The sequence below is a fragment of the Grampus griseus genome, assembly GCF_964374135.1.
Source record: "Grampus griseus genome assembly, chromosome: 13".
Taxonomy (NCBI): Eukaryota; Metazoa; Chordata; class Mammalia; order Artiodactyla; family Delphinidae; genus Grampus; species Grampus griseus.
In genome coordinates, this window is record NC_139007.1 from 79,081,970 (window position 1) to 79,096,673 (window position 14,704).

Here is a 14,704-nt window from a genome sequence, read left to right on the forward strand (position 1 = left end):
TATGCAATTCCAGAGATGGGTGGAGAGTCCCATAAATCATGTGCTCTGTTTACAGGACAAAGGGTGCAAGCTCTGTGCGTCTTACATGGATTGTACAAGCAGGATTATTTTAATTTTTCTGCCAGTGTCTTTCCAGAGTACCACGGTGGGAGCAGAGGATTATTGTAGCTGAGAAGGGGGGTTAAATTGTCCACAAGAGAGAATTGCAGACCTCCCCAAATGTAAATGCTTAAAACATAGATGAATTTTTAATGGAAATCAATTTTGCTTCTCCAAAAAAGCCGTTAGTTTCTTGGAAAATACAGAGTGATCACTGTTGATTACTGACATTGTATTTCCTTTCTTTCTCCCCTCCCCCCCCGCCTCCCAACCTGCTGGCAGCTGTCCGTATCTAGCAGTGAAAATCACCCCTGCTATCCCCGTGGTCGGTGGCATTCTGTTCTTCTTTGTGATGGGGACCCTGCTGCGCACCAGCTTCAGCGACCCTGGCGTCCTTCCGCGAGCCACACCTGATGAAGCCGCCGACCTGGAAAGGCAAATAGGTAACCCTGAAGGTCCGCCCTTAGCCTCTGGTCACTGCCCACCTGTGCTCAGCCCCAGTGCGGGAGGACAAACGCGGAGCCCGTGCAGGAGGGGCTGGGCGCTGGACGGTGCCAAGTCCCCGGGGAGGAGTCCCGAAGTTTTCATTCACTTGGCCTGAGGATGACCTGAGTAGGAGGTGGGATGGAAAGTGGTCGGAGGTAAGGCTGAGGGACCGGTGCACTGGAGGCACGCTGGCGGTGCCGTCAGGCAGCCCGCTGCCACCGAGCTCTTTGAAACCCGAGCGTCCGAGTCCCTCCGAGAAGGAGCCTCTGTTGTGAAAGCTGTAGTTCCTGGTGGCTGCTCTTCATTCCCTTTTATCATCATCATAGCTGAACTCTGGTTTCCATGATGTAAACCTGGAAACGTTACATCTTAGACGGCTGTCCTATTTATCCAGCCTAGGATCCAGCATTTCCTTTATTAAGGCATAACAAAGATGTATATTTCTGGTATATATTGAGATGAATGGCTTTATTTTTCCTTAGATATTGGAAATCCTAGGATTAAAAATTTCCAGCAATCCATTTTAAAGATATTAAAACCAATCCTAATCCCTCATACAAAGAACCCTTAAAGTCCTTTTTTTAATTAAAAAGAGAGCTTCCTCGTAAAAGTTTGCCTTTGTGAATGTGCGGCTTGCTGTGGTACAGGGATAATTTGACAAGCGTGGCAGGGGGCTGTGATGACTCAGTGTGAACATAAAGTTTAGGCATGAAAAATCATTTGACAGAAATAGTTCTCTCCCAGTGGGCTTCCGTTCACAGCCCACTCAGAGGAAAGACCCCCACTTTCCACAGTATAAAGAGGTACAAGTGTGGGTCTTGATAGGTACCATCTGCTCTGGTCCACCTCCCCAAGTGCTGAAGCACAGACATGTCCTTCTCTGAGCATCTGCTTCCATCCTTCATCCCTGTCACCTGGGAGGGAAGCAGTAAAGGAGTTGATGATGGGAGTGTATGTGAGTTGTCTGCTGGGCTGCAGCCTCCTTGTGTCCTGAGGTAGGGAAGTGGGGAGACAGTCTCTTTCTTTGACACCACCTATTGAGATTTGAACACAGGGTATTATTTCATAATCTAAAGCCTACACTTATAGCTTGTTAATAATCTGTAAAGGCCATCCATGACGGTCATTGAATTTGATCACATCCCAGCAAGTTTGTGAGGAAGACTTTATTATGACACCCATTTTACAAATAAGAAAACGAAGCCCCAAAGTGGTTAAATGGGAGAAAGTGGCAGAGCCAGAGCCTTCAACCCAGGTCTCCTGGGTCTCATCCGTTGTTCTTTAGGGATGTTCTTGCTCTTGAAGGCCCAGTTTCCTTCAAGGAATAGAACGGGGCCTCTAGAAACTGTGTAGTCTATGCCCATGTCAAACTGGCACAAGCTCGAAACTCCTTCTCAAGCAGTGTGCAGACAGCCCAGCTCCCCACACTGGCCGTTAAGCATTTTCCTGCTGTGATCTTATTTTCCCTCCCACCTCCCTGTTAGTGCTAGGAGCATCTGCAGAATCAGCAAGGTCAGGAACTGGGGGGTTTTCTGCCTTCCTTACAAAGTGGATAATAAAGAGTGCCATTGGAATTCTCTATGATGAATGCAGATTCTAAGAGGCACAGACTTTCCATCATTAACACTGAGGAAGTTGAATGATTCACTGAAGTGCAATTTTTTTGTTGTTTTGTTTAGTTTTTTTTTTTTTTCTTAAAGTTGATAATCTCAGAGCAGTATTTTTCAACATAAGCAATTGTTAAAAACCAGCTCTGCCCCCATGTCTCCGCCCCCCAGAGACACAGATTCTGTGAGGGAACTAGATGGGGTAAAAGATAAAACCAAATTTTGTTTCCCGTGAAGGAGAGAAAAGGGACTTTAGAGACAGGGCTTTGGCATGGCAGAAATTAGTAGCCTGGCACATCCTTCCCTGAAAGGCAATGATGAGCCTAGACAAAATAGTCAGAAACAATCATTTCATGACTCTGGAATTTGAGGAGTGGTTATTCATGAAAAACTGACGAACTCTGGGTAAGAACAGTGGGAGTCTGGCATTCTGTCCTGGGGCTGCTCTAATTGCTAACCTGCGTTCAGAGGTGAGGAAGTTCTACCTGGACAGGACAAGCCCTGAAAACCAGCAGCATCTCTGTCTGAGGGGCTGACTTGATTTGGAGTGGAGCATGGAAAAAACCAGAAACTGAAACTTTCACCTTAAGAAACTGGACAAAGAAGAGCAAACTGAACTCAAAGCAAGTAGGAGTAAGGAAGTCTTAAAGATGACAGTGGAAATCAATGAAACAGAATACGGAAAACAACAGAGAATATCAGTGAGCCCAAAAGTTAGTCCTTAGAGAAGGTCAACAAAATTGACAAACCTGTGACTATACTCCCCTGACCTTCCACTCCAAAACAAGACAGAGAAAAAGAGAGAAGATGTGAATTACCGAAATCAGGAATGAAAGCAGGGGCATCACCATAGGATTTTAACTTTATGCTACAAATGAGACCACTTAGACAAATGAACAAATTCTTAGAAAGCCACAATTACCAAAAAGAACGACTCAGGAAGAAATAAAAGATCTGAAAAAACACATAGCAAGTAAAGAAACTGGTCGTCCATATTAGAAAGATGAATTTGAACCCTTACCTCACACCATACATAAATTTTAAATGAATCATAGACCTACATATAAGAGCGAAAATGATAAAACTTCTGAAGGAAACATAGAGAAAATTTTCATGACCTTGTGTTAGGCAGAGTTCTTAGATATGACACCAAAAACGTGATCTGTAAAAGAAAAAGATGATAAATTGAATTTCATCAAATTAAAAACTTTTGTGCTTCAAAAGATACCATTTAAGAAAATGAAAAGACAAACCACAGACTGGGAGAAAATATTCACAAATCGAACATCTGATAAAACATTTCGTACTTGTATCTAGAACATATTAAGATCTCTTACAAGTCAATAATAAGACAAACAACCCAATTAAAAGATGGGTAAAGAATTGAACATTTTTTTCAAAGCATATATATGAATGGCCAATAAGCACATGAAAAGATGCTCAACATCATTAGTTGTTAGGGAAATGCAAATCAAAACCATAGTGCAGTACCACTTGACACCCACTAAAATGGCTCCAACCAGAAAGACGGACGGTGTTGATGAGGATGTGGACAAATTGGAACCCTCATGCGTTACAGGTGGGAACGTAAAATGGTGCAGCCACTTTGGAAAACTCTTCTCAAAAGTCCTCAAGAAGTTAAAGTTACCATATGACCCAGCAATTCTACGCCTCCGTATATATCCAAGAGAAATGAAAATACACGTGCTTGTATGTGCATTATACCTAATAACCAAAAACAGGAAACAGCCCAAATGTCCATCGGTGGGTGAACTGATGTACAGTATGTGGTCAGTCCACACAATGGAATACTGTTAAGCAGTAACATGGAGGAAAGTGTTGACACAGGTTGAAAGAAGCCAAATCAGAAGACTAAATACTGTGTGGGTCCATTTATATGAAATGTCCAGAAAGGGCAAACTTTCAGAAAAGAGAGCAAATCAGGGATTGCCCAGGCTGGGGCTAGGACTGAGGGCTGACCACACATGGATGTAAGAGAACTTGTTGGAGGGATGAAAATGGTGTAAAATGCATTGTGGTGATGGTTGCATAAGCTAATACATTTACTAAAATCATTGTATTGTGCACTTACAATGGATAACTGTTATGTAATGTAATTTATACCACAATAAAGCTGTCAAAAATAAAAAGGAGGAAGAGAAGAAAGGAGAGAGGAGGAGGATGGAGGAGAAGGAAGAAGGCTCTCCCGTCCTCTGGTTGTGGGACTTTAGGCTAGTTGTGCACTTTCTAAACCTCATCCCACCATGTTCTTAACTTCAACATGGGAATAAGGACCCAGAGCCTGTGAGGTTCTTGTCAGGATTAGCTCAGTAAATCGTAGAAATTTTTGAGAAAAATTCTCCTCTTTTCCCACTTGGTTCTCTCTTCACCTTCTATAAACACAGATTCTCATAAAAAGCGACCCAGTTTGTGAAGGAAATAAACAGCAGAGCTGGTCTAATGCTTTATAAGGAGTTCTCCCGTATATCACTTGGCTGTGGAAAATAAGATGATGTTTCAATGAAATCCTACCACATTTATTTTGTGCTCTCTAAAGAAGGAAAAATGAAAAATGCGATTTGGAAACTTTTTATTATTAGGGCTATTGATTCCAATTATCCATTGTATTTCTCTGCGTGTAGAAGCCCAGAACAGCCACTTGAAACCTCCATCTGAGGAGCTGATTGAAGATTGGCCAAGCATCTGACCAGCTACCCCGTCTTCAGATTTCTGGAGAGGAGTGGGTGGCGAAGAGGAGGCTGTGTGTCTCAGAGTCTGTTCCAAGTCTCTGGAAACGCCTTACACTTCTTTCTTCTGAAAGCGCCTTCCCAATAACTCATGTTGCAGCTAAAAAGACAGCCAAGAATGCCAACAGGAGTCCAGGGAGGTCCTGCTGGGGTCATTGGAGTCCTGCTTGGAAACTTTTTAGTTTTGGAAACTCAGTTCTTTCAGTTCACTCGGGGACGATCAGATACTAAGCAACTGATTTGGGCTTAGAAAAAATTACGATACCACCTTCACGGGCTCCAAGCATTTCATTTCAATTAGGGATAGACCTTTCCAGGGATCAAAATAGGGGAAAGAGGCGGGTCTCCCTCCTTCCTTCTGTCCCGTGTGCATCTCTTCCCATCCTGAGGTTGCCAAGACAGGGACGGCAACTGTAAGCTGAAATATGCACTCCGCCTGTTGGGCTCTAAAAGCAAGGCTAGTTATTTAGGAAGCTCTCTCCCCGTGTCACGGTAACCCCGACCCCAAGTAAGTGATCTAATGGCTGCTTGGTGAGGATGGAATCAGATTAAAGGAAGCCAGGTGGCCTTTAAAATATTCACCTGTGCTATGGCAGAATCTGAAGAATTATTGTCTCCACTCTGAACCTTTTACTGGCTGGCTAGAGTACCACTCTGCTGGACAGTGCCCATGTTTGCGCCTCCCTTCCCTCTGCTCTGACCCCCTCTCCCCTCCCTCCTCTTCCTCTCCTCCCCCTTCTCCGCTGCCTTCTCTCCTCACCTCTCCTCCCTCCTCTCCCTCCTCCTTTCTTCTTCTTTCTCTCTCTCTCCCATACTCTTTTGGTCAAATTCTCATCATCCAAGAATTTTCCTTGTAGTACCCGGAAACAGTCACCATTTCTAACACTGGAGTTTATCTTTCATTGCCTCTTAAAGCCGTCCTTGGGCTGCGTATCCTCTGGAGGAGCCGTCTAGGAAGCAAGCAGTCAGCTTCCTGCCTCCACGGAGGCACTGGCCTTGTCAGCAGCTCAGGTCTACACTGTCCCAGAGAGTGCAATTCCTGCAAGGGCTCTGGAAACAGGGTGTGTTCACCACCCATCTGACTTGTTAGTTTTCTCCCCAAAGACATCTTAATTCTAGGTTTAAGGGTAGAAACATTTTCATTGGAATTTTAATAACACTGATGGAGTTTTGTTGAAGAAAATGCTTTCTGAGGAGAACATTCTTAAGCGAATTTAAGACCTTAATTTTCTCTATTGTAAAGCTACACTATTTCCAATTTTTTCTCATTGCCATTTTTATTGTACCAAAATTATTTTTATTGGAGTGATTTCTTTTCTGTGTAAAATTTATAACTAAGATTTTTTTGTGATTTTTTTTAATATTATGAAAGCTGCCATTATGAATTTTCTTTTTTTTTTTTTTTTTCCAATTTTTTTCAATTTTTGGTTGCATCCCACAGCATGTGGGATCTTAGTTCCCTGACCAGGGATTGAACCCACTCCCCCTGCACTGGGAAGTGCAGTGTCTTAACCACTGGACTGCCAGGGAAGTCCCAGATTTTCTTATAGAACTGCTATTTCTACTACAACAAATTTTCCTGGTGACTTAATTTTTTACTGTGTGAATTTTTTAAGCCATAATTGGCTTCTTTTTGTGTTAGTTATTTCTACTGGTAATATTCACCATAAAATTGCTTTTAAAATTGATGGTTTCATTTATTTTTTGCCTTATAACTAGTCTATTGGCTGTGATTGCTCTGTGATGACCTCTTGCCATACATTTTGCAGTCACGTTGTATGCTGTATACTAGATAGCCACACTTGAATATGCAAGAAAAAAAGAAAAAAGGCAGGCATCAAAGATGGTTAATTTGATTGATTTTTGCCAGTTTTCTTTTCAGAAGGTGACATTTTCTGTCCATTTCTCCTATTCTTATTTGCACCTCCCTACTCATCTCCAAAATTACCGCAGTTAATCCTTTGTGTAATTTTTATTTGCAGTGTGGTCATTTCAGGACCTCATGAACATTCTGCTGGACCAAGAACTTTGTCTAGAATTGAACTGCACCTGCCTCTCTGGTATTCCTTCCTGCCTTTCCCATTCGCTCTCCCCTGCTGCCTGTTCTCTACCCTGTTCTTTCCAGCATTATTATGATGCTACTTCTTTAGCTTTTAGACTTTCTCTTTTATGCACCAGCTTAAGCATTTACCTGTGTCCACTGAAATAAAATATTCCCTGCCCTTTTCCTGTAAAGTAATTTGTTTATTGGTCCACGATGAAAAGGTAGAATAGTATTAATAGCTATTTTTATTAAGTACTTCTCTTGTGCCCGGCATTATGCTAACCTCTTTCCATGTATGATCTCATTTAAGACTCACCACAGCCACTCCATGATGTTTAGATGCTATTAATGTTCCTATTTTATGTAAGAGAAAGCTGGTGCTCAGATTTGCTGAAGGTCATCTGACCAGAGCTGGCAGTCAAATACAGGTCGGTCTGCCATGACACCCTGTGCTATTAACCACCGCCTGCTACTGCCCACCATCTTGTTGCCCCAAGGGGAAATTTCTGGGACCCCTGGAGCAGGTAGCACTTCCCTTTGCCCGTAAGTTATATTCTCTCTCCCCACCCCAGATTGTCAGCATCATCTGCTCCTCCAACTTCCCTGGCCCATTGGCTGGGTCTCCCTGTCATAGCCACGGTCAGAAATAGAGAGCCGTGTCCAGCACACTGTGGCTAGCGGGCCTGGTTCTCAAATCCTGAGCCCAAGTGGGTGGAGAAGAAGAACTACAGGGAAACTCCAGACAACCTCACGGCCCTGTTGGAGCTGCCTCGCTGATGTCTAGTTGTTCCCTGATGCTTGTGAAGGAGTTAAGGGAAGGGGGGGCAGGGTGTCCTACCATATCTGAAATACCTTCTAGAAGAGGCATTTCCTTGTTTAGGAGAAAATGCCAGAATCATCTAGTGTGTACTGATGCCAGGGAAGGGTAGTGAGTCTCCTATAGAAATGCAGAGTGGTTGCTTAGAATGTCAAACTTCCTGATTGTCTCTTTTAAAAAAAATCCCACCCTGGGAGAGCTGGAAACCAGATGTCACAGTTCAGAATTATGGTATTTGGGGAAATACCACAAGGTTCCAAAGGGTCTAGTTCTGAGGGATGGAAGGAGCTGGAGATTTTGTTTTACTGAAGGATTTGGAAGAATGGGTGTGTTTCATCCAGGATGCTCGTTGAAGCCTATGTTATTTTTTCTTCCTGTAGAAGTCCAAACTTTTGGGAATGTACTGTGTGCTGGAACTGAGGCCAGTTTCTGATGCAAATGTATTTACTGAGCCTAAATTCCTAAATCTACGTAGGTATTTTAGTGACCTCCGTAGTCCCCATCCTGAATCTACTGGGTGTGTCTCAATATAGTTGAAGATTTGACTTATATATGTGTATGTATGTACAGATTGGAAAATCTTCTGTAGAACTGATGAACTCCTTCCTAAAAGCAATGCTATCACTTCATTTCAGGTAAGGGGAAATCTCTCTCTCTCTCACTGCACCAATGTCACAGTCTTTAAAGAGTCTGTGTTAAATCAGCAAAGTGATGACATAGAGCAATGTTGACATGCTTTACTTTAAAAAAAAAAAGTACTGTAATTGTAATCATTTCTCATATACAAGGCCACAAAAAGGGGAAAGATGATGAAAGAACCAGGGTGAGGAAAATGTCAACTTCAAGGGAACGGCGGAAGCCAGGTGCTGCAAGGAGGGGAAGTAAAGGATCAAGTGGCAGGAAAGGGATGGGAAAATTGGGACCACGTGGTTCAGGAATATGGCCAAAGGAAAGAGCAAGAGTCTGGAGCTTGTTAATGGAAATTAGAGGCCCATCCTCACCCAGCTGGGGGCACTAAGAAGACTGCTGACTCACGGATCTCCTGGCTGTAATACAAGAGCTTTCTCAGCTCACCTCCCCAACTGCAGGTAGGCTGCTGGTTCATTGCAATGCTCTGAGTCATAGGAAGTCCCAGTTTAAAGGGACCTCAGCAATCATGGAGTCTGTCCTGGACAACTCCCTTAGTTTACAGATGAGTAAAACAAGTCTCAAAGAGAGACAGGTACAAATCCGCCAATGCTCACACAGAGCGAATCTGAGACAGACCTGAGACTCCAGCCCTGGGGTCCTGAGGCCACGTGCAGGTACTATACCTCTCCTTTGACTTTTTTGCTTCTGAAACTGAATCCCTAAATCCTAAATCAAAGCGAGGTCCGTGAAAAAGCAACATCAACATCACCTGGGAGGGGCTTCCCTGGTGGTGCAGTGGTTAAGAATCCGCCTGCCAATGCAGGGGACACGGGTTCAAGCCCTGGTCCAGGAAGATCCCACATGGTGCGGAGCACTAAGCCCGTGCGCCACAACTACTGAGCCTGCGCTCTAGAGCCCGTGAGCCACAACTACTGAGCCCAAATGCTGCAACTACTGAAGCCCGCGTGCCTAGAGCCCGTGCTCTGCAACAAGAGAAGCCACTGCAATGAGAAGCCAAGTGGCCCCTGCACTGCAACAAAGAGTAACCCCCGCTCGCCGCAACTAGAGAAAGCCTGCGTGCAGCAACGAAGACCCAGCGCAGCCAATAAATAAATAAATAAATATTTTAAAAATCACCTGGGAACTGAGTAGACCTGCAGGACCTCAGCCCCCAGCCCACCTGCTGAATCAGCATCTGTCCTTTAAACCAGACGCAGGTAATTCACATGAAAGCTGAGAAGCACAGCCCTAAAGCCCTTCCACCTCCCTCCCTGCGACGGGTGCCCAAACCTATGACCGTCCTCTCCAACAGTCAGTATTTGCTTCCTCTCCTCTTAAGCTCTCGGGACCATGATATTTTCAGGAGTTGGGCGCACTACAACTTCATTTACTTTGAGCATTCAGTGTAACAACTTCCTGCAGCAAATCTGAGTAGGTGCTTCACGTTCTTTATTACTACTTATGAAAACAACTGTATCAATAAATATTTTCTCTTTAGATAGTGCTTTGCAGAGTTCAAAGTCCATCTCTGTTTTCATCATCAGTAAAGTATGTGGCTATGAGCGCCAGCTCTGACAATAAGTTGATTGAGCCTGCATCCCAACTGTTCCACTCGCTGTATAATCCTGAGAAGTGTTTGAACTTCTCTGGGCCTTGATTTTGATGCATATAAAATAGATCCACTAAGTGCAAAGATCCATTCTAGTGTTGTTATTCTGTGATTCTAGAAATAAACCCTTCTTCCTCCTTTGCTTGACCATGAAAATTTGGCAACCTAAATGCTTTAGAAGGTTATTAAGCCTATTCAGCTACTGAAACAGGAGTGACATATTCCGTTAATAATTTTAGAATGCAAAGCTATACGCACACCCATGTAAATTCAACAAGTAAACTGTAGTTGCTGCGAAATAAGCGAGATATTTAAATGACTCACTGGAATATTACTATCATTATTACTTTAACTGGTATGCTTGGGAGGGTAAAGTAGGTTGATGAAACAGTAGCTCTCTGAGTGAGGGAGTGAGTCAGCCAGTCAGTAGGTTTTAGAGGGAAGTCAAAGCTAAAGCACTTATCCAGGCAGGGCCTGTTGGGCAAAATGGGATCTGTTCACGCTGCCACCGCCGCCGGTGTGTTGGGCGGGATGGGGAGGGAGGCGAGAATGGCCTTTCAGGAGAGAAGTCCCCCCGGAGAAGGTTAATCAGAAGAGTGAGCAGGCTCTTTGTGCTGGGAAGTGGGAGGCATTTTCTTCTGACAAGTGTAGAGTAGCATGAAAGGCAGCTCAGGAATAAAAGGAAACAAAGGACTCTGGGAGGAGAGAGGAAATGGAGTGGCAAGGAGGTGGGGCGGGGCTCAGCTGGGAGGAGCCGGGAGAGGCCGAGCAGGTGCAGGTCCAGGAAAGGATTACCCGCCACACTGAGTAGCAGAGATGATTTAAGGAAGGAGTGCTGTGGTCAGAGAAGCAATAGGTCTGCCTTGCCGTTTTCTTGGGAAGAGCTTTTTTTTTTTCTTTTAACAGCCTGGGGAGTCATCCCACATACTGCTTTGTAACCAACACCTGCACGTTTTGTGGCTGGAGTCTAAATTAGGAATCCAATTTAAGTGAGAGCCTCTTGCCAAGCAACCCATTCGTTACTGCCTCTGCTTAGCCTTATCCCTCACCTGTCAGATGCCCGTGTGTCATTTATGCACTCGCATACTCTGTGAATGTGTAACTTCGTTGACATGTTACCTTTGGGGTCTGTGATATCAATGAAACTGTGTCATAGTAATCACCCTCTGAAACCTTGATGTAATCCAACCAACTCACCATTGTTTTCCAAGTGAACTCTCTTCCTCTTTCTTTGGAGTTTAATGCTGCGGTGTAGGGATTTACAGCTGGTTTGGGGGGGCTGGGGCATGCTATATCTCCCTTCCCTCCTGTGTCCTAGAAAACTCAAATATAGGTTATGGGAGAGAGCTCAACTGTTGTGTTTCTTGTAGATAAGCTCTGAGGCTAAGACTCATTGCCTAAGAATATAAGTAGACTAACGTCAGCTGTGTTGTCCAAGCTTGTGATGGGCATTAGCACTCAGAGGCTGGAAGGTACATGAAAGAGGACAGGGAAGGCTTGAGGTGGTTCTATCTGGAAGAATGGTGGGGCTCTTCCTGCCACCATGTTTGGTACAGAAAAAATTCCTAACATTTTTCATGTATCCAGATTTATCTTCCAAGGCTCCTGTAGGAAAAAGTTGGCTTGTGTAGGTGGACAGAAGTGAAGACCATTTATTTGGAAACTGTAGATTAACACTTTCTAAGAGAAAACAGAAATCCAAGTGGATGAATGCCATACTTCATACCATCAGAATCTGGAGTGTGCACTTGACAAAATCTCTTTATTTTCCTTTAAGGGTAGAAACTTGAAGTCCAGGGGTCCTTGAGTGAGTGAATGGATGGGTTACTCCTTGCACTCAATAGAAATCAATAGAACAGAAATAGGCTAAAATCTCCTGTGGCCCTCACAAAACTAAATGGAACACGCTTGGAGCGATACTGAGTTCAACAGAAATAGAATGCAAACCACATGTGTAATTGCAAATTTTCTAGTGACATTAAAGTGAAGAGGGATAGGTGAAATTAATTTTAATAGTATATTTTATTTAGCCCCGTATATCCAAAATAGTATCATTTCGACATGTATTCAATATAAAAAAGTACCAACAAAATCCCTTACATTTTGGTGGGTTTTTTGGTATGAAGTCCTTTCAGTGTGTATCTCGCACTTACAGCACATAGCAATTCCGATGCGCCACATTCCACCTGCTCAGTAGATACACATGGCTAGTGGCTGCCATATTGGACAACATGAACATACAGAACAAAGAATTGGGCCTAAATAGTTACTGGAATCTCTGAGAGTTCTTGGTATTGTTTATCTTGTTTGGGGATCATTTGAATAACCACTGGATTCCTCCTTTGAGATCCTCCGCCTGTTATGTATTCCATAATACATATCTGAAGGCAGAGTCAAGCATCTCTGGAGAGTTGAACAACCACAGAACTCATGCGTCTCAAAGGAATTAGTCGGGGAATGGGTGGCTTGCTTTCCCGTGGTCTGTTTCCTAAGATACAAATATAGTGACTCAAATGGGAAATTTAAGAACAATACCCGGGGACTTCAATGATCTGGTAATGGACTCATCTAAGGGAAGCATGCCGTGTTTATGCTTTGGGGACCCGTGTCACAGGTCATGGCCAGGCTAAGCCCTCTCTGCATGGATCCTCAGGACTGGGGAGCTGTCATTTAACAGTTGTCACAGATTTCCCGAGCTCACCCATGGGCTGGGGTGAGAGTATCCCAGGGTTATCAAAGCCTCTGGGTACCACATGCTAGCAGAAGGCTGTTGAAAAGTTTACTTCTGGTGCCTCATGGGAGAAGTTTGTCTTTCCCTTCCTATCAAAGGATTGCTGATTATCTAAAGCCAGCTGGAGCTGTTGTCTCGCTGTTGGGACTGTCCTCCCCGTGTGTGGTGTGTGTGTTGTCAACGGTTGCTCCAAAGCCAAAAATCCCAGCAGGAGGACACTTGGGGCATATATTATTTTACGAGATGTAACTCTTCTGCACTCACTCAGGTATAATGGATTCATTTGGGAGGGCGAGAGTTGGGCCATCGCAAGTGTCAGTGAGGCCAGAACTTTCAGATTGGATCCTGGTAACACTCCTTATGTCATATGGTTGATTTGAAGTTTGAAATTACTTGGAGAAGAGGCCCACTTGAAAGGTGGCTTCTGATCCTTAATTAGTTGTTTTTTTTTAAGATTTTTAAAGTCTTTATTAAATTTGTTACAGTATTGCTCCTGTCTTATGTTTTTGGTGTTTTGACCGCGAGGCACGTGGGCTCTTAGCTCCCCAACCAGGGATCGAAGCCACACTCCCTGCATTGGAAGGTGAACCACTGGACCACCAGGGAAGTCCCAATTAGTTTGTTTTTAGTTTGTGCGGTTTCACCATGGTTCAGGCCTATCTTATTGAACATGAATGTCCTATGAGCCTCGTCTAAAAGGACAACGTAACACTCTCGCCAAGACTTTTTATCTGATTATTATTATAAATTCCACAGCGTATGCATGACTCTTTGATGGACTGGGATTCTAGGCTTTTCAAGCCAGTGAGTGAAGCATGGGCATTTGGGACAGGGCTGCCCCTCTGTTTTCCTGGTCACCGCTCTGCAGAGAGAGGTTATTAAGAGCAGCTACACAAGAATGCCTGTGGTTGCCTGCTTTCCTCAGCTTCCTCACCTGGGCAGGAGTAGGTTAAGGGCTCGCTCACTTGTGCTCTGTATAAACCCCCATCCAGTTACAGGTACTTCCGACCGAGGTGCGAGTGATAGTCTTTTCTTCCCTGTTACCATCTTTTCAGACCAGGAGACAGTTGCTGGGTGTTTCATTTATTTCCCTGCATGCTGTTCACCTGTGCCTTAATCCGCTGTACATCAATTTTAGCACTGAGGCACCTTCCTCATCGCCTCTGCCATTCTAGAAAAAAGAAGGACACATTTTTCTCTTAGATACGGATGAGAAGGTTTTGCTGTCATATATGATATTAATCCCATGAATACCAACAAAAACGTCAAGTTCTAAGAAAAGAACCCAGAAATGAAAGCGGTGGAGAACAGGTCACGTGGGTGTGTGATTGTGGCCAGTGTTGAGAGGAAGCTGTCTGTAGTTGGACAAACTTTCGCTGGGTGACTACAGAGAGATGACTGCATTTTTCTCCGAACGAGCACAGAATGCTTCAAACATTTATGTGGTTATTTTTTATCTTGTGATGACATATCCCAGACACTTAATGAAAAGTATTCCCGTCTGGTTGTTTAGTTAGAAAATGAATCATTATCAGTCAATCTATTTTAAGCATGCACTATCTTAAGAACTATGGAAGAATCAAAAATCTAGCTGGAGGCTAGCATACAGAGTGAAAACACTGAGGCTTCTTTTTTTAAACAACAGAAATTTATTTTCTCGCAGTTCTGGAGGCTGGAAGTCCCAGATCAATGTGTCGGCTGGTTTGGTTTCTCCTGAGGCCTCTTGTCCTCAGCTTGCCTGATGGCCAAGAAGGCTTTTTAAAACAAACAAGCAAACAAAGGAACATCATTAAGGGCAGATGGTTGTGATGCAGGGTTTACAATCTTTGCGCTGCGGACAGTTTGAGGCAGAGAATTCTTTGCGGTGAGGGCCGTCCTGAGTTTGCAGGATGGGTAGCGGCATCCCTCCCCTCTACCCACTAGATGCCATGAGC

General features: G+C 43.9%; 1 protein-coding gene across 1 annotated transcript in view; it reads left to right on the forward strand.

Annotated features, from left to right (window-relative positions):
- The window catches only part of ZDHHC14 (zDHHC palmitoyltransferase 14), a 275,705-nt gene that overhangs the window by 171,009 nt on the left and 89,992 nt on the right, over positions 1-14,704 (forward strand). Inside the window, exon 2 of the mRNA XM_082668602.1 lies at positions 382-554. Coding sequence (XP_082524728.1) covers positions 382-554 — 173 coding nt within the window. The remainder of the gene's footprint in view (positions 1-381; positions 555-14,704) is intronic.